Source organism: Eleginops maclovinus, chromosome 9 (assembly GCF_036324505.1).
Source record: "Eleginops maclovinus isolate JMC-PN-2008 ecotype Puerto Natales chromosome 9, JC_Emac_rtc_rv5, whole genome shotgun sequence".
Lineage (NCBI taxonomy): Eukaryota > Metazoa > Chordata > Actinopteri > Perciformes > Eleginopidae > Eleginops > Eleginops maclovinus.
In genome coordinates, this window is record NC_086357.1 from 3,702,113 (window position 1) to 3,727,592 (window position 25,480).

The following is a 25,480-nucleotide window of genomic DNA, read 5'->3' on the forward strand; positions in this document are numbered from 1 at the left end:
TGGCTGACTAAATACTTTTTTGCCCCACTGTATATATGATCATTTCATACCTTACATGTTATTTGGCTATACTCTCATCAATTTTGTTTATTATAAGTCTGACACAGATAGCTGTGTATTATCTCGATGTGATGTAACACATTTCTGAAATGTCAAATGTTCGACTGTCATTACATAATTATTAATCTTGTATTTGCTCTCTCTTTTCTCTCTGTAAATCACCCTTTCGTTTGTGCTCAATGCATTTTTAAATAATAAGTTTCAAGATTTTTTTTGTTGCAAAAACAGATACGTAATAAATAAACCAACAAGATATAAAATATCAAAATGTAAATACTTTATTTCATTTATTTTTTGTTCAATAACTGAGTTTACTCACCCAATTTGTTGTTGGAGGCCCTTGTCCAGGAGGCTTTGCCATCGATCGCATTGCGCAATTGTTTTCCAGATAGAACGCTAAAATGTAAGTACAATTAAAATTTGAAATGTTTCACTTTTAACTTTTTGACTTTGTGTACAGCAGAGAAGCAAATGCCTCACATCTGCCTCTCTTCACTGGTCCCCTTATCGATTAGCTTTCCAATTTACCTGATCACCTGCCATAATTCACTGAGATCACTTATATTATTTTGTAAATAAAATGGCAGAGTGGTTTACCTGTATGTAAATCAAGCCTTAATTAATGAACAATAATTACTGTTTGGATGGTTTTGTTTTTCCTGCTTTCACATATTCTCTGTAATGGCCTTGAGCTTTTTTGGACAAAAACAAAACACTTTAACCATACAGTATACCAGTCTGCTGCCGCGCGTGTTTAAGTCCCATCAATGCTACATTTCTTTTTTATTCCTCAACAATACACACAAAAACAACGTGATTCGTGACTTTCTGTGACGGCCTTTTATCAACACCAATAGAAATGAGTCACCCGGTGGAAATGGAAAGTTCAATTTTATGATCAGATGTCTTCATAAATGTATCCATGAATTTAAAATGATAAAGTTATAATGTGGTAGTAAATTATTTTAGATTGAATTAATTAGTACATATTTCTTAATTTAAGCACCAGTATATATTAATATTTTAGGTATGTTTAAGGTATATTTGTTATTGACAATTTTTTTAGGCAGTTTTTACAGGCCTCTACCGTAATGCATAGGATATACACACACCGCAGTACAACGGGGGGCGGGGCTGGACCGTGTTTTCCGAAGTGGGGGCTGGCTTGACCGCTGTCTGTGTACTAGTCACTGTTGGAAAGTTACTAAGTACATTTACAATTTTTAGGTACCACATCCATTTAAGGCTGATTAAATGGATTATTATGAGCATCAGTTCAATGAAACAAATACTGAAAATATACAAAAAGTTGTTTATTAGGTTCCAAAGAATTGCAAAAAGTGTAGAAAGATATGTTGGTCAGTAGTTACATTTATGGTCAATAAAAGTCAATAAAGACACATATGACTGGTAACAGATTTTTGAAAGCATGTAGTAATCTTCGTAAGTGGAGGGAGACACAGATGGAAACGTTGTCAGCTGTGACAGTAAACTGCACCACTATCAGGTGAAATCTACTGCTGGAAGTCCCAAGCTGTGATTGATGAACTGAATGGGGGGGTTGAAGTGCTGCTGTCTCATGTTGGTCCCAGTTCTGTGTGTGGTGCTTCAGTTGTGCTGCGAGGCCTGCTGCATGATGACTGAACATAGACTCAACATCTGCAGGTACTCATCGGCCCCGTCTGACAGGCACTTACCCACAACCTGAAAAAAAGGGAACACAAGTTTCAATATCAGTCACACTGACCCCTAAACACATTCTGAAAATTCTTAGCTTTCCAATAGCTTCGGTTTTGTTCTCGGAATATTAAGTAAACATTTAGTTTTCACATGTTTAGCTCAAACTGCAAGGACTGGGCTTAAGAAACAAAGGTTTGACAGTTTAAGCCCTGATCGGACCAAAAAACTCAAAGGTAGCTGGAGAGGTGTGTTTGCTCTTGGGCACTGCAGAGGTGTTGTGGGTAGAGTACTCTAATTACTTTTATCGAGTAACGTAACGTGTTAGTTTCGTGCGTTCGGTAATCAGTAACTTAGTTATTTTTTAAACAAAAGTAATCCGTTAAAATCCAGACTGCAGCCTGCTTTTTGTCAGACAGTTCTGTGCCACCGCAGCGCTGTGATGCGTCTGTGCCCTGCTGCTGACCTACATTACCTGTGTGTGTGTGTGTGTGTGTGAGTGTCTCGAACCCCCGGCAAGATGGCAGAGAGGTCAGCGTGTTCATCGTGGAAGTACGCACATTATTTTCAATTCACCAGCGAAAAAGACAAGAACAACAGAACGGTAAAATGCACTCTCTGTGTTGTTGAAAAGCTTCTGTCGACCTCAAAAAATTCCACTTTGAATTAAAAAAAACATCTTGCATCGAAGCACCACTCTATCCCGCTGGTAGCAAGGCCTGCTGAGGAGGACGACGGTGGTGCACCAGCTCCAAAGCAACAGCGTCTGAGTTTGAGCTCAGCTACCCTCTCTGCCAGTGAAATTAAGAAGATTGTCGCCGGTTATGTGGTTGAGGAGATGCTTCCAATTTCAACTGTGGAGTCTCCATCTTTGAAGAGTAAATGTGAGTTTAGGCCTGTGATACTTGAATAGTATTTTCATAGTTCAGCTATTAGGCTATATTTGTAATTTGCCTGCTGTGTGCCAGTGAGCGATTTTATTGCTCGTTTTATTCGGCATGTTTGTTAGATCGTTGTTTGGTCGTTAATTTATAAATGGATCTGAATCTGCAACCTGTTTACCTCAGATTCTGTTTACTTAAGCTCACGTAAATTTATGCACTTTCATAACTGCATCATATCGGCTACCTGGGCTGGGTACCAAACGTTAGGCAACTCCTGAATTTTGATCACATGTTCTGTGATTTAAAAAATAAAATGCTATGTGGCATATAACTGACTGTCTGTATTGTTATTGTTATCCTGCAGAGTTAATTTGGTTGGATGATGTAATTCATTGTCAGGACGTCTCGTGCATTTTAAGTAGGCTGTGTGTCTGCGTCAGTTAAGCTGCAGCATGTGCGAGGCGCTGCAAACGGCTTTTAATTTTTGGTAACGCAGGAGTACTCTAACGCCTTACTTTTATTAATAGGTAACGCTGTAACGTAACTGATTACTTTTAATTGATAGTAATGTTGTAACCTAATTAACTACTTTCCAAAGTAACTATACCCAACACTGTCCATGAGCAAGGCACCGAACCTGTTTCGGCACCGGAACACTGGCAGCCCCTTCGATCTCTTCATCAGTGCACGTTTAAAGGTCCCTGTTGTGCATGTGAGTGTGTATTTTGGGTCTGTAGGTTCCAATGTCCCTCTTCGACTCCTCTTTCCTCTATGACTCGATCCGGAATTCGATCCAGACACGCCATGTTGAAGGACGTCCCAGTCACTTAAATGCACACGGAGGAGTCAAGGAAGGAGTCGAGGAGGCTTCCAGAGGAGACGAGAGGGAGGATATACGAGTGTACACTAATCCACAGAACATTAAGGACAAATATAAATACTGGTAAGATATCCAGCAGATCTTTTAGCGTCGCTTGCCTCTTACGGGGGCGGAGCTAAGACGCGAGGAAGACGTGTGAGTGAGGGAAAGGAGGAGGCGAAATAAGCAAATGGGATGAACCTTTTGTGTGAGATTGTAAAAATAACACCAGAGGGAAGAACTGAATCTCCCCCCCGTGGATTAATAAAGGTCTTAATCTTAATTACAGAGTGTGAATTGCGAAAGGCATAACAGTTAGTAGTTATTTTAAGATCTTTGTTCAAGCTTCAAAGCTGTATTGTTTGAGGCAGCTGTAATAATTTAATATTCTAAAAGGCAAGGCTATTCTTTTGCCTGTCATTGATTATTTCAGGGAGAAGGGGGGAGGGGATTGACGCAGACTGATCAGAGAGAGAGTAGAGGTTGATAAAATAGTCAGACCACTAACAAAAACCTATAGAACAGCCAAGACTTTGTTTGTAGAAAATCAACTAAAACGTATAATGACATGCCAAGTTTTTGACTTAAATCCATGTTTATCTTGTGTCTGATTCTGCTGCATTCCTCCATCAGATCACTCACCGCCATCTTCTCCGTTATGGCAGACTTCTGCTTGTCACTCAGGTCGTGTTCTATGACAGCCTCGTGGAGCTGACCCAGGATCTGTGTGGCTGCGTAGCCTTCATCCACCATTTTCTGACAGAGGAGACATTAAACACGTGAGCATGACATATTGTTTATTTTAGTGTAAACAGTTAAGATAAAATAACAATAAATGAGACCCCCCCTACCCTGACTGCGACCTCTAGTTTCTCAAAAGTTCCAGAGAGGCATATCTGGAGCATGTTGTCAATCATCTTGGGAGGGACGACCTGGAGTAAACGACAGAGTGAAGAGATATGCGTTAAGAGGTGTGATATGTACACAAGCTTGAAATAGATGTTCAGTTCTTTGAGGCTCACCCCAGCTATTTCGATGATGGCGCTCTCTGTGATCTCCCGGTCCATGTTGAGGCGCGCAGCACTCTGCAAGAAGGTGATGGCTTTCCGCAGGTCTCCCTCAGACACCGTCACTAATGCTGCTATGCTCTGCAGAACAGAACACATGTTGGTTACACCAGCAGTAGATCACACATTTTCCAATTCAACTGAACTTGGCAGGATGCACTTTCAAACACATTGAGGCTGCAATAACAAAGATTTGTTATGGATTAATCCATCAAAAATGTTGTTAATGTTACAGTTTGTTTTGATTCATTTATTGATTTTCTGAATGACTTGGTTAGCTCAAAAATAATGAATAACCTTAACTTCTATCCGTTGTCTTTTGAGATTCTTCGCATAGTGATATTGTATCGATGCACGGACGCCACGTATCGATTTTCTTATTATATAAACTATTCATATTGCAAATCCAAAGGAAAGTTTTTGGTAACAATTAATTCTTCAATCCACTAGATGGTGCTGAGCTTCTTCTTGTGCGGTTATGGCCATGGCCAAGTCAGTGGGATTGGCAGGAAGTCAGTCAAAGAAAAAAGATGAATCAGCGGAGAAAGAAATCAGAAATGCGCCACATCACAATATATCGTATCGCAGTACTTAGCATATCGTAGAATTGCAATACTACCGTATCGTGGCTTAAGTATTGCTATGTCTCATATCGTGAGGACCCTGGTGATTCCCACCCCTAATTGCTGTAAATAATAGCAACATTCTGCAATACAATACGATGCTCTTTATTTATGGTATTGTATTGTTGTATAACACATGTTTTTAAATGGCACATGCATTGTTTAGATTATTAATGCATTGATTTAAATAATCACAACAAAACGCAGCCAGTTGTCGACAATAAATAATATTAAAACACTTTTGGAGAAACTCAAAATAATGTGCACTGGATGTTGCATCAGAGGAAGTTTTAGCTTGAAAAATAAAACATGTCTTGGCACAGAGCTGATTAGATCAGATACTACAACGAGTATTCAGAAAGTCTCGGTACATTCTGTAGAGCAGTCTGCATCTCTCAATATATAGATTATTTTCCTGGCAGTGTCTAATCTCAAACACTTTGCTTACTACATAAATCTTAAACATAAATCCGTATATAGGTGTATATGATTGTGTCATATCCATGCAACAATTGATTAAAACCATGGAAGTAGTTTATGTAAGAGTTCTAAGAAGTGTTTGTTCTTGTGTACATTACTTTCCAAAACAATGTAATAGTGATGATCTGCAATCTACCAGATGGCCTTAATCTAGGATCCTGATGTTGTTTGCTTTTGTCTGTACCCACATATCTAGAGGTTTGCGGAGTCCTCATCAGTTCTAATTGAATTGATGAAGGAAAAAAAAACACAGTTTGGAGCAAAAATATATGATCTTTAAGTTTTAAAAAGTTCTGTTTTGGCAAACAATTGTAGGTAAACAGACCCTTTATTATTGTTTGTTTTAATCAAAATAACAGCGGAGTAGTGAGTCAACTTCTCTCCTTCACCTGTTTGCTGTATTTGAGGCTCTCCTTTTCACAGATCTCCAGCAGCCGCTCTTCTTGGATCTTATTGGCCAAAGGTTTGAAGCGAAACTTGGAACATCTGGAGGTTAGGGGCTCGATGATCCTATAAGACAGACAGGACAGCAGGGTCAGGATGAGTCACAGTTTGTGCGCTCCCGGTCGTGACAGACAGCTGACCTGCTGATGTAGTTGCAGATGAGGCAGAAGCGGGTGGTGCGGGACTCCTTCTCCATGGTGCGTCTCAGAGCGGCCTGAGCCGCCCCCGTCATGGAGTCCGCCTCGTCCAGGATGATGATCTTGAAAGGAGGACACGGCTTCCCGCTGCAAACACAGCAAGACACAGCGACTCCACGTTTAATCAGTGAATTGGAATGAACTATACACATCTGATACTATTCAAGATACACTGCTACATCGACAGGATATCGATATCAGCTTTTGTTAACGAGTTACAGAGCAACCATCAGACAAATTGCCCTGTATTTGAGCATGATTCTGACTTACTCTGGGCGCGTCCCGGCCACTACCAACTGAGCGAAGTTCTTCACCTTCTCTCTGACGACCTGGATGCCTCGTTCGTCGGAGGCGTTGAGCTCCAGCACCCTCTGCCTGTACAGCTGAGGCCTGCAGGAGGGGTTCATACCAAAAGAAAAAGAGGTGAATGATCAATCTATTGCAAAGCTGAAATGTGTCTGCTTTTTCCCCACAATGTTAACACCGCACTCACCCATAAAGCTCTCTGGCAGCGGCTAGAATAGTTGAGGTCTTTCCTGTTCCAGGGGGGCCGTAGAACAGCAAGTTGGGAAGCTGCAGAAAAAACAGAGATGATTTTATTAAACTGTCAAACTGCCAGCACTGTTGCAAGGGACTGAGAGAGTGGGGTTAGTTGGTTGGAAGAGTGAGCAAGAGCAGATGTGTGTATGTGTGTGGGTGTGTCTGTGTCTGTGTCTGTGTCTGTGTGTGTGTGTGTGTGTGTGTGTGTGTGTGTGTGTGTGTGTGTGTGTGTGTGTGTGTGTGTGCAGTGAGTATAAAATCAGCAGTAATGTAGCCGTGCAGTGTGTGCAGTTTTTTCGTCGGTGAACAAATGGTTCTCCTGAGAACCCTGTGCTGATTAAAGTGTTGGGGCTTAGGGGTTAATCTCTCCTATCCTTTTTTTTTTTTTACCATTTTCACATGAAAACGGCATCAAACAGTTCCTCAAACGCAGTTTGAGAGCTTCAAACTTACATCTGCTCCTTCCACAGACTTCTTGAGCACGGCGACCACCTCCTCCTGAAAGGCCACCTCATCGATACACTTTGGCCTGCTGGGATTTAAAAAAAAATCAACCTATGTTATTTCTTGTTAAGGAAATGCATGTTGGCTCATTAACGAACTTTTCTGCAATTGTGGGGTCTTTACCATTGGTTGGTTCCAAACTGACATATTTCAGTCCACTTTGTGATTCACTTACTATTTTTCTACCCATGGAACAGCCTTGACTTTCTTCTCCGTGCTGGGCCCCCCGGCTGCCTTGTCTTTCTGAGGTCTGCTGGTCTGAACGGTCGCTCCTTTCAGAAAGGCCTGCATGACTGCACCTGATGTTGGTCAAAGCAGAGGAAAAGCCTGGGAATAAATACACAGAAACAGACACAAATTTAACAAATATCATCTAACCAACTAGTAGACAGGGTCCCTCAAATCTGACCCATATTAGACGAGTGTCTGTGTCACCCCATGGGCACAGATTTGTTCTTCAAAAATGAACATAACAGTTTGGTTCTCTGTATATCAGAAAGCTAAAAAATGATATCTTCAATTTGTTTTAAAAAATGATGTACTTTTATTTCCTTAAAGTTTTAATTGAACCTACAACCTATCAAACTAGTACTCAGCAAAAATGTGAAGTGTAGACCATTTTAAAATAAAAAAGAGAAAACATTCACACCTTTGCTGATTTGTGCTTTCTTATTATTGTCATAACAAAAAAAAACAGTAGTTATAACTAAAACATAGTAAACGGGCGGCTAAAATACATGAAACAAACATCTATTTTCAACAGCTGTCGTATGTCAGCTGTTTTTATATACATTTTTGGGGATTAATAATATCTTGTATTCCACAAAGACTCATTTTAATCAACACATTAGGTGGACGTACGTATTACAAACAAGTTAGTTTAAGCTTTCACACAGTAACATTTATTTTTTGCCTTATTCCCTGCACTCTGCAGCTATTTTGCCTTTATACTTGGTTATGTGTTTAAGTCATGGTTGTTTAAAATGTTACTTCTTCATATTTGTCTAATGTTGTAGTTTACTTTTCATTCCTGAAGTATGACGCTCCGCTGTCAGTAAACTTGTGCAGGTTTGTGATTGGTCAAATGTTGCTAACCCCGCCCCTTTCATCATAATGCGCTGGTAGCCGGACAGAGAAACCCAGGGTTGACTTTACCGAGTTGAAACCAGTGTCGTAGCACCGTTTAGCGAGATCACGTTTGTTAATCTAATTCAAGCCAGATAACCCAAATATATCCAGGGTATGCTGAACTGGCTTCTTAGTACAAGCCTCAGGAAGCTACTTACCCTAACCTTACCATTCATATAGAATGGGGGTTAAACTGACAATATAATACGTAGCATTGTCATTTAGAGTTAAAACGTATTGGCATATATATTGTAGTTGCAAAATAACACGTTATAGCTGGTATTACATAGTAAAGAACAAGCTAAGTACAATCAGCTAGTTAGGTAGCTAAGTTAGCCTGCCAATTATTAGCTGAGGATTATGCAGAAAGTCACACCGCACTTACTTTATATATCCTCCGCTGCTCAGACACACCCTGCTGTTGATACCCCACAGTATGAGCTTCTTCTCAACAATGCCTAAAGATGAAATAGTTTCCCGTAGCTGTGTGTCTCAGCGTTGTGTATTCTAGTTGTTGACATGTGTAAAGCAGTGTTGAAGCAGTAGCAGCTTCCCGCTCTGGCAGAGAAAACAACTTCCGCCAACGTCATTTCACTGCTGCCAATCAGATGCTGCGGATGCTGCAGATGGTCCTGCCTGTAACAAGGGGTACCTGAAGGACTATGCAGGCTGAACTGTGGTATAAGGACACTGAAAATAATAAAAGAAAAAAAAAGGAGAAAATGTTGGAAAGCATTGTTAAATGTTATTTGTACAATATTGTTTTGAGATGTCACAGGGAGAAGATTTATTTTCAACATTGTTAAGGAACACATTTTTATTTGGTAATGTGTTTATTGTTAGCAGAAGATACAAATAAAGTGACATGGTTTAGGGTTACAGTTAGGTGGTGTTAGTGAAGTAAGACTGTTGAATAATATATCACACTACAAAAGGAAAAGAAAAAGGATGTAACAATGGTATTGTTATGTAGTGTTTGTTTCAACACGGACATGTTAGAGTGTGACACCTAGGAACGGTAGCTGTTCAGAGTTGCAAATACTATGTTGTGAGCCAGTGATGGATTGAAATAAACAGTGTAAGCAAACTGGAATATGCTTTAATCGTCCATTCTGTGTCGGGTAGAGACAGGGCAGAATGAAACACTGCCCATCCTTTCACGTATCCTCCCCCACTTTCCTCGCTCCCTTTTTTCTCCTCTCTTCTTTCCCTTTTGCCTCTCCTTTGTCTTGTATTTTTCCTTTAGTTTTTTTTCAAAACGATGGCTGGTATGATATTGATTTCAACATTTTGGGAATTTATATTTTTAATGTATGCACTGCCTTGAATTATGCTTTGTCTGCCAGCTGCTCTGCCATTTCTGCAGCATGTTCCTATTGTTTTCAGAAGGGCCTGTAATTGGCTGAGTGGAGATAAATGAGTGGGAGGATGAGACTGAGTGCAGATGTCTCTGGCTAATAGTCGTCTCCAAGGCAATCTCTACAGTCCCTGTAGACTCATGGAAAGATGCTAATATCCCTGCCTCAGATTGTTGGCTTTAATCAAAACATGGAGCGGGATCAGTGGCCTGCGGTAGCAGTGAATGAGCCTAAAGCATGAATTATGTATCATGGGTGTAGGCCATTGATTTGTTTTGTTTGAGCCCTCAAAGGAAAATGATGGTAAATCACATAGCAAGGGTATTGTATTTAAAGACACTCGGGAAAAAAACAATATTGATTTCAATTGTGTACAATTTTCAAGTCCCCTAATCTAATAAAATCAGAGGACACTTCTGTCTGAGGACCAGTCAGTGTTCCATTAGAGCTCCAATCCATGTTGTTCCAGGCCCCAGGATTTCTCTTGTGGACCTATTAACTCCCACCCTATCTATCCAATATCCACCATCCCCCGGCTTCTGTGTCTCTCCCTCCGCCCTGCAGGCAGGTACAGCAGCCCTCTGATTCGTGTTTCCTCATTGTGACTCAGCTTCTTTATTAGAGCAAACAGAGCATCATTACAGCCGCAGCAGCCATGCTTTCCAACCCGGAACCTAAGGAGTGCCCCTAAACGTGAAGTGGATTCAATATTTTTCCCACTTCCTGAGGAGCATCCTTTGTTTTTGTCTATGTTTGCCACGTATTAAACATATTTTTGAGGATCATTTTCCCTATTTTGTGGCTGTGAGGATTCATGTATTTTGACCTGGATGCTTCTTTTTTAAAATATTGGATATGTTTGCCAGCATCATGGAAAGGAATCTATAGTGTGGCTGATGTTTTGTTGCTTAATAGTTAACTTTTTTAACCTAATTACGCAGGGACTGTGTCCTCCTGTTTCACTTAACTTAAAAATTGGCTGTTTACTATAATGATTTCCTGGCTAGTTTTAACGAAATTATGTTTTCTGGCTGAGACACAATTCATCTCTTTTGTTTACTGAGTGACTGCCTCCCTATAGAATTTATTGTGTGATTGACTGGCTGACAAATGAACTTGATCATTCAGTAAACACTGGCTGATTGCTTTTAATATCCATTCACTGGCTATCTGAGCTATACTTCCTTCTTTATTGCCTGACTGGCTGGTTATTTTACCTTTGCTTGGCTGCCAAATTGATTGTTTAATACCCCCAAATTCGTTTTTGTGCTGACTGGCTAGGAGTAGCATCATATGTGTCCCCCTTAGGCTTTGTTGATGAAGGAGAGAAGAAGATCAACATCCTAAAGCTCAAAGAAGACACAAGGGGCATCAGAGAGAAAAGAGGAGAACAATTTTAGTGAGCAGAAGGAGGGGTGGGGATTGTCGGGAAAGGAAGGGTGACAAACGGAGGCGTGGCAGCGGAGAGGAGAGCCGCGAGAGAGAGAGACAGAGAGAGAGAGAGAGAGAGAGAGAGAGAGAGAGAGAGAGAGAGAGAGAGAGGGAGAAGGGGAGGAGGGTGGATGCGACCCACACCCTGAGATGCTGAGCTGGCTGAAAGAAGACGAGATGTCGGTCCAGGAGCTGCTGCAGAGGGTGCAGTGTGTCATCACTCATGTCGGTGAGTCCTCACATCGCTTATTCCTTTTTTCCTCATCTTCCTCTTGATATTTCTCATTTGATGGTTTGAATTAGATGATCTTTTTTCCTCTGCTGGGGGAATCACCCAATGGAGTCCGCTTGTATGGTGGAAGATGCGTTATAAGGTGGTGTGGTGTTATGGAATCCTTGAAAATGTGAGAAGAAATAGAGCAGATGAAAGCAAGGCAGGGGATCTCCATCCTCTCATCAGGACTGCTGAGGATAGGGGGGCCAGAGGGAGATGCTCTGCACATGGGCAGAAGAGAAAGTGTGTCATCAGGATAGTCATTTAGCCTGAGCAATGTTGGCTTTTTTCTACGGTTATCATCATATTCAAAGATACATCTGTTGGTTTCATTTCAGTGTGTGTGGTTATTCTCTATTTCTCATGAACTGTTAATGAGCTCTGCATGTGCCAGAGTGAATATCTACTGATTTGTGTGCTTCATTTTCAATGATTTACAAGAAAATGTAAATTTATTTTGGCTAGGTTATAGTTTGGAAACATGTATGCTTTTGATTGGCCAATCCTGTTAAAGCGTTTTTTTCCACAAGACTCACAAGGTCAATAAATGAAAGATTTATAATCCTTTCAAGCACTTTCTATTCTATATATCACCTTTTTCTCTTTATATCACATCTCTTTTCCTTTTCCTAGTCCTTTCTCTTCATTGCTCATTTTCCAGTGTCCTTCCTGTCCTTTCCCTCTCCACCATTCCTCACATCCATCCCTTCTATCCTTTTTTTTTTTTTTTTACTTCCCTAATGTCTCCCTTTCCTCTCCTCCTTCTGTATTTTTTCATTCTCCTCCTTTAATATTCAGCATCCGGGTCATTTCCCTTCCCCGGCTTGTCGGGGAAGTAGGTTATTGTGCCACGCTGGAAACTGTCGCACAGCACCCTCCAACACTGCACTTCCTGCATCACATAGCTATGGGAGTGAGGGGCAGGGGGGATGGAGGAGGGCTGCAGAGAGTAACTATGGAAACTGTGCTAGCTTCTGCAGAGGAACGGGCCCGTAATCGGTGTATCAAGTGCCAGGTTAATGTGGGATGGTGCCGTCGGTGTTTGCATCATTGGTGTTGAGTATATCTTTTCTTGCTGTGGATTTGTGTATTTCTCACTCAGATAATACTTGTGATATTCATATTCTGAATGCCCAGCCATTAGAAGAATTAGATTTACATCGATAACACATAACTTAAAATCCAATGCACAACAACACATTCATCATGAGTTGTAGATGTTGATATCTCTCCTTTCTTTTTTTGAAGACTTTTTGGGGCTTTTCATCTATGTTGGGTTAGAGCTGAGATACTTTTTGACCTTGAATATGACAGCTGACAAAACAATCTCACCACAAACTCAATTAAGTTGTTTATTTTTCTTGTTTTTGAGCTGTTCTTTTGGAGAAAAGCTTAAAATTAAAAAAAATATATATATATATATAAAAATATAATATGTCAAACAGATACAGTACTGATGATAATAGGTGACATGATTTAAAGCTCAGAACTCTAATCAGAGATGGAAGAAGTACTCAGATCTTGTACTTGAGTAAAAGTAGAAGTACCAGAGTGTAGGAATACTCTATCACAGTAAAAGCATTCTAAATGTTCCTCCAGTGAAAGTAGAAAGTATTCTAAATGTTCCTCCAGTGAAAGTAGAAAGTACTCTCATCAAAATGTACTTAAAGTAGCGACAGTAAAAGTAGTGATTGTTTGATTGGTCCATTTCAGAATAATATCTCTGATATGTTTTATAATTATTGATCATTAAAGTGTTCTCAGAGCTGGTAAAGGTGCAGCTAGTTTGAATGGCTATACTGCAGGGTAGCTGCTGGATTTACTGCAGGTGAACTAAAGTCTGATTTAAGGGTTGGTTATATTTACCATCATTAATCCAGGTCTGTGAAGTAATGAAATAAATGTAGGTAAAACCTATGTCTTTTAAGAATGCACCATAGTAATGTTACATCACAACTTAATTCTAGAAATATTTCCACAAACTGCAGCCATGACACATTTGGTATCTTTTGAAACTTTGAATCATCTTAAAAGCTGTTGTGGGTTCAAACAATGTTTGGCTGCACCGCTGGAGTTTGTACAGGTATTAAACATAAATAAAATGTATGTTTTATTGTCTTATCCCATGATACCATCCATCCATCCATCCATCCATCCATCCATCCATCCATCAATCCATCCATCCATCCATCCATCCATCCATCCATCCATCCATCCATCCATCCATCTTCTCCCGCTTATCCGTCAGGATCGCGGAGGTAACAGCTCCAGCAGAGAGCCCCAAACTTCTCTTTCCCTGGCCACATCAGCCAGCTCTGACTGGGGGATTCCAAAGCGCTCCCAGGCCAGCGAAGAGATATAATCCCTCCACCTGGTCCTAGGTCTACCCCTCGGTCTCTTCCCAGCTGGACGTGCCTGGAACCTAGGGAGGTGCTCAGGTGGCATCCTCACTAGGTGCCCGAACCACCTCAACTGGCTCCTTTCAACGCAAAGGAGCAGTGGTTCTACTCCGAGTCCCTCCCGGATGACTGAACTTCTCACCTTATCCCTAAGGGAGATGCCAGCCACCCTGCGGAGACCAACAGGATTGGTGACAAAGCGCAGCCCTGGCGGAGGCCAACCCTCACCAGAAATCGGTTTGACATGCTACCGAGAACTAGGACACAGCTCTTGCTTTGGGAGTACAGATATTGGATGGCCCTGAGTAGCACCTCCCATAGTATCCCCCTGGGAACCCGGTCATACGCCTTCTCCAAATCCACAAAGCACATGTAGACCGGATGAGCGTACTCCCAGGCCCCCTCCAGGATCCTTGCGAGAGTAAAAAGCTGTTCCGTCGTTCCGTGACCAGGACGAAATCCGCATTGTTCCTCTACAATCTGAGGTTCAACAATCGGTCGGACCCTCCTTTCCAGCACCTTAGAGTAAACTTTCCCGGGGAGGCTGAGTAATGTGATGCCTCTGTAATTGGCACACACCCTCTGATCCCCATTTTTAAAAAGGGGAACCGCCACCCCGGTCTGCTACTCCTTCGGTACTGTTTCCGACTTCCACGCAATGTTGATGAGACGTGTCAACCATGACAGTCCCTCAACACCCAGAGCCTTCAGAATTTCTGGGCAGATCTTATCCACCCCCGGGGCTTTGCCACTGTGGAGTTGTTTGACTACATCAGTGACTTCCCCCCGTGAGATTGGAGTTGATCCCCCTTCATACTCCAACTCCACCTCTAACATAGAGAGCGGAGTTGTCGGATTCAGGAGCTTTTAAAGTGTTCTTTCCACCGCCCTAACACACTATCAGTTGAGGTCAACAGCGTCCCATCCTTACTGTACACAGCTTGGATGGTTCCCTGCTTCCCCCTCCTGAGGTGTCGGACGGTTTTCCAGAACAACTTTGGTGCCGACCGAAAGTCCTTCTCCATGGCTTCTCCGAACTTCTCCCACACCCGCTGCTTTGCCTCGGTCACGGCTGAGGCTGCTGTGTGAAGGTATCACATGATACCTTCAGATATAAAAAGATCTGCTCTAAGCTAGCTAGCTAACCTAGTCATTTCTAATATACTGAAGAAACACTTATAAGTATGAAACAGGCTTGCTATGCCAACATTGACAGTTGGCCAAATTGTATAATTCCTGATCAACAAGCACTCCGGTTTTTGAATCAAGTTGGTGAATGTGTTTTGGCACACTTTTGTTTTTATATTTGCAAGGTGCAATGGAAACGGTCTTTCCTTTGTAGTGCGTTTGTACCTGTTAGCCATATGCCATAGACTAAGAGGGGGTCAGAAAAAAGTTCTATGAACATTGTGATGATCATATGTACGTATAGGCTTTGGATCAAGGGCCACCTGGGGTCAGATCAGATAATATCTATCTTCGGAAGTTTTTTACAGTTTAGTGCAGAGGACCTGACAGAAAATGGCCGGACAGGAAGCAGTCAAAGGCTATTGTGTACGTACAGTTTATATGTATTTACCATACATGACAAAAACTAGGATGAGAATCATAAACAGGAGTGTCTTAGGACCTTGTTTGCCTTTAAATATTTATCTTATGAAAAACATTGTCGTTGTACTATAACATCATGGATTTTCTATACATATAGTATTTAGCCCTTTCTCTTTCACTTTCCTTCCAAACAAGTCAGTGTTGTTCATTCTCCAGCAGGGAGCTCACTCGCTCCAGCTTGGACCAGTAGGACGGAGTACAAAGGGATGTTGATCATAAAAATCTTCCTCCCTCATTCATTTTAAAGCAATGAGCCTTCTCTCTAATTACACGTTTAGTCCCTGGAAACACAGCCCATCGTTAAGGTCGTGGAGCAGTCACAGCAGGAGAGGCAAAAGGCTTTAATGACAGGACATCATTGATCTAAGTTGCTTTACTATGATGTAACTCACTGGAGATAGATCATGGGAAGCCTCCTCACTGTCATGTGATGCTCCCATAACCTCTGTGTTGAGCAAATGATTAGTTAATGTTAGCTTAATCAAATCAAATCAAATCAAACTTTATTTGTATAGCCCAATATCATAAAATATCAGTGGGCTTTACAGATTAAAAACAAACTACAACATTGTAAATGAAGACAAAATAGTGTATGTAATGCAAATAAAAATAAAACAAAGTAAAATAAAAGAAGATAATAATAAAAGACAAAACAAAACACACTTATTTCATGAAATGACAGTCAACAAATAAAAAAACATAAGTACGTGGGTCCTGTATAGCAACCTCAGAGAAGTGTTTTTAAACGGTTAGGTGGAGAGTGTGACTGTATTGCTTGTTGCTCAGGTCAGAGGAATATGAAGATGTGTTTTACTTGACAGCTGTTCCAGTGGCTTCATTGGCTGTTGGTTGTATAACTATATTTGCAGCTGCAAAAACATTTAGGCGTCATACTTTACAGACATGTGAGGCTCTAAAGAAAGGTGTTTATAGTTGCTGTGTTTGTGCTGAGCCACCATGGAGTTCATTGGAGTTGAATTATAGGTTACATACCATTTGTTGGATAATAGCTTCCTTGTTCCAGGATGGCACTATTGGTTAGCATAGAGACTGTGAAAAAAAACACATAGGTATTCCCCCCCCCTCCCCCTTAATTACAGATTGTTTGTTTCTAGTTTTGGATTCAAATCTTTATTATTATAGAAACGTTTATTACAAGTGTGCTATGCATTAGATATGTGAACTTTTTGTTTTAAACATGCTGCAAAATCACATGTGTCTCCATCATGCATTTCATAATATTTGTATGAAAACCACATTTGCCTTTAAATAATATGACTTTCACATGCAGCGGTTTTCCACATGTGTTAAACATAAAACACACATTTTTCAATGCTGTGGCAGACATCATATGGAATGCAATGTGTGTGTTTCGGCATTTATACACTCCGTTTTAATGGGATGAATCTAGTCACCATATCCGTGAGCTTTGTGCAGAATTACACTTATAGGTTTTGCTGTAAAATTTCCATAGGAACAGTAAATAACAGAAAAATAGTTTTTCCTATGACATCAACTCCACCACCTATGCACATCCTCACATGTACAAATGTCCCCTCTGTCCTCTACTGGCTGATGACATCAGAGCAGCACCAGGGTGTGATATTTAACCTTGTTCCCTCAAGCATCATTCATGGCCGCACATGCTGCTGTATGTCTGCTGATTTACAATGGCTGCTCCTCTTCCACTGATGCGTGCTGTCAGGATGATTAGTGCTGAGGCGGCAGATAAGAGCCTGCACACAATCATATTCTTGTTCAATTTAAACCTCTCTAAAAACCTACCATCTACCCTCCTCAGTAGTGAACTCCTGCAAAACTGCTGCTTTATCAAAGGAGGGTGTGTTACAGGGTGACCTTCAGGGTGTCCAGTGAGAAAGGTCAGCCTGTAGTGGGGGATGATGTCTGATGTTGCTGTGTGTTTTGTTGCTTTGACAACCGAGAGAGTGGGAAGATTTTATCTCTGTTAGGGCCGGGACATTGCTGTCATTAGATGGTAAGACCATACGTATAGATCCTTTTTATAATGCTGGCTTCATACAGACTGACTCTGGTAGATTGAGTGTGTGACATGGAAAGGCTGAGAAGGAATACTAATAATATTTCATATAATATTTTCCTCTTTAAACTGATTTTTTGGGCCATGATCTGTTCTGTAATAAACACTCGTGTTCATTTGAGGGTTTTTATCACTCCTGCCAAGAGCTGCTTTATAGTTTGGCTCAAAGGCTGCACCACTGGGAGCAGCTTCTTCAACTTATTCTCCTTATTTCATTTGTGTTGTGTTTAGAATAAACTTCTCACCTTTCTTTTTAAGACAGAGTGTTTTAAAATGTCAATATAACATTTTAGAAAAATAAATCCTTGAAAAAAAAAACTTCAAACATTTTGGAAAAAATAATTCTAAGATAAGATATATTTTATTGATCCCAAATTGGGAAGTATTTTCTTTGCAGCAGCAAGTTTTGCAAATAATTAGAAATAAAAAGAGTAGAAATAAACAATTGTACAATATAGAAATCTAAAAATAGAAGATACAACTGAGTGGAAATATAAAAGTTGACCAAGAATAAAAAAAACATGTAGAATATCTGACAGATCAAACACTACTGAGGGGTTAAATTACAGCTAACACAATATAAAAGTGGGGTATTACTTACATTTAGTGTGCATAATGGCATATTAAATTAAATTAAAATGTACAGTGAAGTTATAAATCCTGTCAAAAAAAGAGAAACTATGGAGCAGTGAGTTTATTCAATTAAGACTTAAAACACCTTTTCCAGTCTAGAGCGTTTCAAGGCTCAGTATTAAAATAAAAACATTATTTGCATTAAGGAGGGTTGAATTATGCTTTACAACTAGGATTTTTACATCAATAATGGACCAACATTTAAATCAACAACTTGATACTTTTTGACTTTTCTTTCTTTGTGTATTCTCCCTAATGGTTCCGTACTTTGCAAAGTAATTTAGCCAAGGTACCTTGGGTTGAATGGGTGAACCTTTATGATATTTATGAAAACGAGTGAGAGGGGCAAGTAGATGGGGGAGGAAAAATGAGTTTCCGAACCATGTCTGGGAACCATTACAATATGTTGGCTTCAAAGGATCTGAGTGCTAAACACATTTTTCACAGGTGTGTGGGAAGCGCTTGTTGACAGGGCCGCAGCTGGATGGAGTTCTCTGACCAGACGTTCTGTTGACAGGATCAGCTGACATGTTGAGGTCGACACAGAACCTCATGATATGTACAGTGGAAGGGCAGCTGGTGTGCAAATAGAAGTGTTTACATCACCTAGCATTGAATCACATAGAAAGTAGAATTTAGTTTACCGAGGGAAAAGCTAACTGTATGATTTCTTCTTGATATTTCTAGCTCCCTTTCATGCATAACATATCCGTGGTTCGAGCTACTTTTTAGCTATGACTACAAAGTAGGGCCGACAAGGGAAGCCATAGATATTACAGCTCACAAGTTGTACATATCTAAAAGCAAAAATGAGAGACATTAGAACATTAGTTGGGCAGACAGGCAATCCTACTTCCCATCTCTTGAATAAAGCATCAAGTCAAGCAATTGTTTTAGAAGGAAAAGAACAAAAATTGTGAGGAAAGGAAAAAGAAAAGTAAGAAGAAAGGAGGGATAGAGAAAGGAAGGGTGTAAGGAAGTAATGGAAGGAAGGGAGGAAGATAAGGAAGAGGAGGGAAAGGGAGAGGAAAGAAAGGGAATAGGAATAAAGGGAGTAATGGAGGGGTGACAGAGAGGAGATAGAAACTAAAGGAAGGAAGGAACCAAGACAGAGCAAAAAAGAGGTAAAAGAAGACAGAAAGTAGAAAGGAAAAAATAAGAAAACAAACAAAAAGGAAGGAATGATAGAGATAAGATTTATATAAGGTAAGAAGGAATAAAAGAATAGGATAAAGAACATATTTTAAGAAGGAAAGTAGTAAGGAAGGAAAGGAGGATGAAAAAAAAAGGGAACGGAATAGAAAATGTTGGAAAGGAGGGAAGAAGGAAGGTAGGAAAGAAACAAGGACAGAAAAGAAGGACGCTCCCCGTCTTGTAAAGGGTTGCTGGGCTGAATCAGAAGATAGAGTCACATCATGGCGCTGGAGATTTAAACTTCATTTTCTTTCATATCCTGTGATTTGCTTTACAAATGTTGGTGCATTATCGCGGCCTCCTGTAAGATAAAAACACAAACAATTTCAGTTTTATAGGTGTGTCAAAGGAGCTTTGATCTCTGTAAAGACATGATGGTAAACCTGTGAGTCGTATTGTGAAATTAGACTTGGGGACGATCTCACCAAGAAATACTTCCACTAAATAACCAAACAAACACGTTAAAACATGTTAATGAGAGAGAGAGAGAGTTATATTTGTTGGTGTATTTTCAGACTGGACGGATCCAGGTTTCCCCCGCTGCTGCTCTTTAAGCCAAGACCACTTCCTGACCCCAGCTCTTACAGATGTGATTCACATCCATTTTTAATATCTCACTCTGCTAAATAAAGCAAATAAACCTTTTTCAGAAAAAGGTAAACTACTCCTTTATGTATTGCATTGCAATTGCAACTGGCAGTACATTACTTGGCAGGTGCTAGCCATGGGGGGTGACACATTAGGTTTATAATGGAGGATTTTCTCACCATACACACTAGTGAAATCTCATGTGCCTGGCTTGGGAACAGCGGTATTACCCAGAGGTCCCCACCAGCGCCAGCGCCCCCCGCCCCCCCAACCTTTGTTGTTATGACGTCAGAGCTGCATTCTCTCTGCTTCCTCTTCCTGTCTCTAAAGAGCTGCTGGAGGTGGGGAGGGCTGGGTCTCCATATCCTATGGAAAACGTTTGTCTTGTGTTGTCAGCTGGACTGAGGCCAGCTGAGCAGCTCCACTCACAACATCACAGCTGAACAATAGAAATGTTGCACTGAGAGAACTTTGACTTCCACGCCTAATTTACTCACTGCACAGATTTCTAAGCCGGTCAATCCTGAGCTGATGGAGGTCAAGTGTGCTGGTGACCGACTCCTGTGTCAGGGTTGGGGAAACAGGACCCAAGTGCAGTAAATCAAGGGGAGGCAGGTAAGGGTCCAAACTAAAAGTGAGCTTTATTCAAAAGCTGTTGACAAAAACACTAAGCAAGGGTAACACAGGACAACAAAAACACTTAGCTTGACACATGAAGGGCGACAGGAACAGGCAGGTAACATGGACAAGATCCGGTGAAAAATTGACAACGACCGAACAACAGACAAAAGGGAAACAGGGACTAAATACACATGGGTAATCACAAGACAAGACACAGCTGGAATAGGGAGGAGAAACACCGGGGCAACAGGTGAACACAATGAGGCAATCAGGCACAGGAGGCAAACGCAGACAGGAAGTGAAGCTTAACATGAAACAAGAGGGAAAACATTTCAAAATAAAGCACAAAACAAGGACATGACACTGTGTTTAATAAAATTGGCTGACTGACTGCACACAGGCTTCTTAAGGAAGTATGTTTCTGGTTTTACTACACCGGATGTCTGCATAGAAGACATGTATGTTTACATGCTGCTGTAATGAAAAAATCTTAATCTGGGATCAGTGAAGTATATCTTATCTTAACTTATTTTATGGGCCACTCCAACAGTTTGTGTCAACCCTTGAAGACATTGGCAAATGACAAAATGTATGTTAGACTTCCACCCTTACATGGATTATGCCCCCAGGAGGTGAGCCGGGCATTGAAACAAATGTTCATATCGGGCAACTTTCGCGTCAGTTGTGTTTGAGCCTAACATTCTTTTCCCATTTACTTACTTTGGAAAAGAGAGGTCTGTAAGTCAGCATACACTTTTTTTTTTTTAGCAAATTCAACTACCTTGTATGAATGTTTAAATGGCACTTAAGTCTTTTGGTCGCTAAAGTTCTAAGATTCTCTACCAGGAAACTTCAGAGTTATCGAGATTGGACATGATACTGTTGTGATGTGTCAAATTGGAGGCAGGGCTTAAGAATAACGCAAGTGCGAATCCTGTAATGGCCCAGATCTGAGGATATTTTTGCTCTTGAGTCAGGCAATTTTGGCTTTATGCTTCACTTAGCAACTTTTAGAGGAATGAAATGGGACCCTGCTTTCAACGCTGTATCCAGCTCTCTTTATACAACCATGACACCAACAGTATACATCATTAGCCCGTTAATGCTATCAACTCAAAGCAACACACAAAAGCATCAGAATCCAATTGCTCATGCCTTGTCCACCATTTGGTTTGTTAGTTTTTGTAACAAACATGGCCTTCAAATAAGCTGTTAAACCTCATTGAGAAATGAGTACAGTATTATCTGTTACACCTTTTTAAACAATTAAGAATCATTCATGACTCTATGCAATTTATTCATAAAGAAAAAGTAACATTTGTTACAACTTCCCTTTTTTTATTGAAATTAGGGGCCTTTTTTTTAGGTCTTCAGTAGATCCTATGAGCCTTTAGTTCTAATGTGTGCAAAGAAAATGTTCCTCTCTATTGCCACTGTATATATGATAAACGTATAATACAAACAAAAACAAACGTTTTTTGGATAAATTATACAACCATAGTTCTAGATGATTCTGCCCTTTAATTTCAGTCACACTGTTGTCAGTGATGCTCTGAGGTCAGTCTAAAATCAGTAGGTTTTTTGCCTCAAGATTTCATAAAAGCAGCTTGTTCTGCTAACAACTGTGTCCAAACAGAGATCAGAAAACAACAGCTGTTCCTCTCAGCTATGGGTCTGGTGGGAACATTCTGCTCAATTATTAAAGAGATGAGGGGAGCATATGAAACGTCAGACACTCGCAGTGAGTCATTCCTCAGAGATGAGCTCATGGAGTGGATCCTCTTAGGAGGGGGATTCTTAATGTTTGGCCTGTTTGAGGAGCTTCACTGGATCCAACAAGACACTCAGTGAGCTGGTCAAAGCCTGATGATGTTATCCATGATGTAAGGAAGCCTCCTCCCTGCAGCTGAATATCAAAACAAACAGTTGTTGATGGAGAATGACACAGCTTTTTCTATTGCAAAACTTCATGCTTCAGTGCTCTTGAATGAAACATGTGTTGCGTTCGCGTCCTACGTCCTTTCGTTAACACATTTCAAGTTCCCTCAGTGAAACATTTCATGGGGTTAAGGAAATATGTTAAGGAGAATTCATCTGACTATACTTCCACTTGGCGATGTAATTATGATTCAACAGAGGATGTTACTGATGTTTGTAACCAAGGGCAAATTGCCTCTAGATACGACGCCCCCATGCATTCTTTTTTTTTTCAAATTTGTACACTAAAAGACATGGCATGGAAAAAGTGACAAAATAACAAAATAGGAATTAGGTCAGCAATGGAAAATAAGAACTCTTATTGGTAGACATTCAAATTAAATTGGGTCTCTATCGGCCTTTATGTGTGTTCAGAAACGCCCCCATGGAGTATCCTCAGTATTTTTAATGCCTTTCATCCTAGTGAGCATAGCCTCGTAGGATGAAGTCTCAACCATCCCCCATGCATTCTTATACTATTGTTTAATGCGGGCTATATAAAGATGAACAGTAAAACAAAACTTTTTGTTTTGCTCTCAAAGTTTAAATTAAATTAAAAGAAAGGAAAGTGAAACTAGATGGCTGCTCACCCTCCTGAACACTATCAAACTGAATTCTTATTAGCATGATTGTATGAAATGATTTGAATACATTATACTTTATATAATATATGCATTATTTGTTAGGCCAATAATCTATTACATCCATTACAAGGCGTATCAGTATTCAAACATGTTGAATAAAAGAATAAAAATCTCAAGAAACCCCGTTCATAACGTTTAAATACTTAGGCAAGATACAGAATAACTATAAAAATGCTTGTTACTTACATGATCTGCGTTTCTCGGTCACGATCAGTGGTTTTCGTTAAAAGTGTATGCTGCGTTAATTTAAATGTTGCGGCCACAAGGAATAGGGCGTATTATCTTCTGTCCTTCAGTAAAGGACTGTCTGGTGTGTATCCTAAGCTAAAGGCGATAACCAGGGAAGCAGTGAAGCTCCTTTCCTATCATCAAGAGAATTCACAGCTCTTATCATGGATGCCACTCAAGTACTTCCGGGTCATGAGTGATTCTAAAATGAGACTTTTCTAATAGTCCATATGACTGAGAGACTACAACTGAATCATCGTTTTAACACCTCTCCGATAACATGATGGGAAACATCTTGAAATGAAAAGAAAGTCAGTCAGATCTTGGTGTTTGGTTAGCCAGAGCAAGAGGAAGCTTTACGATGTAGCTCCAGATGTTTGGCTGACATTAATTGCAGATGAAAATGCTGCCATGATTCACTGAGACTCTGACCATTCAAACCAACTGTGACTGTGATCAGACACACAGACACAAATGCATTGAAAAACTCATGTTTTTAGGAAATGTATTACTACATTTTTGTGTGCTGAATTCGTACATCAATGTAGTGTCCGGGAATTCCTCCATATTTCACACTTTCCCCTATGTATCACATTCCAACCATATTCAATCGACCAATTCTAAACAGCATTTCATATATGTATGTAGGGCCTCTACTGGGACATGTCTCCATGCTTTAATGTTCAAAAAGCTCTTTATTTTTCTCATACAGCCTGTGCTGCAGCACCTCTTTTCACCCTCTGTCTGAAACCAGAGCCCAGTCTGCTCTGATTGGTTAGCTGGCCGGCTCTGCTGTTATGGGTCAACCGCTTAGAGATGTCCCGCCCCTTAGCCTACCTTGCCGACTGAACAGACTGTTATCTATCATGGATAACCCCACTGTTATGACCTGGCTCAAAAAGGCCACAACAAAGGAGAGACACACCATGTCAATGGTAACAAAAGATATTTTTATTAAAGTAAGTCAAATTAAAGAAGTGCACAAATAAGTAAAGGATGAGGTGTGGACGTCAGTGGTATCAGTAGTGTAAGTGCAGGGTGAGGGTTGCATGGACGTGTATGTGTGAGGGTGTTGAGATGTACAAAGTAGAACAACTAAAGTAACAGTATACCAAACCAAAACCTAGTGCCTGCGGGAAAGAGCAGAGAGGAGCAGAGCAGAGAGTTAGTGTGGCAGGGACACTTTAAATAGCTACAGGGCACCGGGCCCAGGTGCCCTGAGTTACTGCAATCAAAGTTAGACATCCCACAGCCACACCCTCTCCAGATAAACCCACAGGGGCATCACACCCACCCACCCTCTCCACCTGCAGCTGGACAGACAGCGGAGCTCTTTCTCCAACAGACTGCTCCAGCTCTGCTGTCACAAGGACAGGTACAGGAGAACATTCCAGCCCACTGCAATAACTCTCTATAACAATTCCCATCTGGCTGGCAGACAACTCTCTTATCCACATGTTTTACTTCTATTGCATTACTTGACTTGAATCCACGCTGTACATTTCACATTTAGATTCTATTTAATGTTCCATTCCTCAAACACTCAATGTATAAACAATATCCTAGTTTATATTTATATTTTTGTTTATATTTGTGTTAATATTTTGTGTACATTTTGTATGTATATTTTATACATTTGTATTGCTATTTCATTTTTATTGAGCTGCTGCAATGCAAACATTTCCCAAATTGCGATCAATAAAGTACTTATCTATCTATCTAAGTACAAACGAGGCGTTTCAGGCGAAACCATTGACATGCACAAAAGACCATATACCACACTACAGAAAAGTGAAAACCCTAACATGCATAAATGGGCTCCTTTAAAACTTCAACTACAACAGAAGATAGTAGATGGACACTTATGGAATTGTCCAAATTGACAATAGACTGACTGTCCCTGTCACAATCTGGCTACAGTGCTAGTACACTACCAATACAGGGTTCATCCACACACATGTTCACCTATTCTTCCTTCTCTGTTCTCTAAGGATTATGTT

At 40.5% G+C, this 25,480-nt stretch overlaps 2 protein-coding genes across 3 annotated transcripts in view; one reads left to right on the top strand and one right to left on the bottom strand.

Annotated features, from left to right (window-relative positions):
* Window positions 1-1,352: 1,352 nt before the first annotated feature.
* rfc4 (replication factor C (activator 1) 4) lies at window positions 1,353-9,043 on the bottom strand. Of its 2 annotated transcripts, none has more exons than XM_063891730.1 (11): window positions 8,849-9,043; window positions 7,511-7,662; window positions 7,285-7,363; window positions 6,785-6,864; window positions 6,562-6,681; window positions 6,235-6,378; window positions 6,040-6,160; window positions 4,503-4,628; window positions 4,332-4,412; window positions 4,123-4,236; window positions 1,353-1,764 (listed from the first exon to the last, which is right to left on the bottom strand). In XM_063891730.1, the coding sequence occupies exons 2-11, from the start codon at window positions 7,624-7,626 to the stop codon at window positions 1,669-1,671; spliced, it is 1,077 nt and encodes a 358-aa protein (XP_063747800.1). In that variant the 5' UTR covers window positions 7,627-7,662; window positions 8,849-9,043; the 3' UTR covers window positions 1,353-1,668. The 2 variants fall into 2 exon arrangements, with proteins under 2 accessions (XP_063747800.1, XP_063747801.1); XM_063891731.1 differs by having other exon boundaries at window positions 7,511-7,634; window positions 8,849-9,041.
* Window positions 9,044-11,353: 2,310 nt separating this feature from the next.
* The window catches only part of mcf2l2 (MCF.2 cell line derived transforming sequence-like 2), a 114,460-nt gene continuing 100,333 nt past the window's right edge, over window positions 11,354-25,480 (top strand). Inside the window, exon 1 of the mRNA XM_063891725.1 lies at window positions 11,354-11,481. Coding sequence (XP_063747795.1) covers window positions 11,403-11,481 — 79 coding nt within the window. The 5' untranslated portion in view covers window positions 11,354-11,402. The remainder of the gene's footprint in view (window positions 11,482-25,480) is intronic.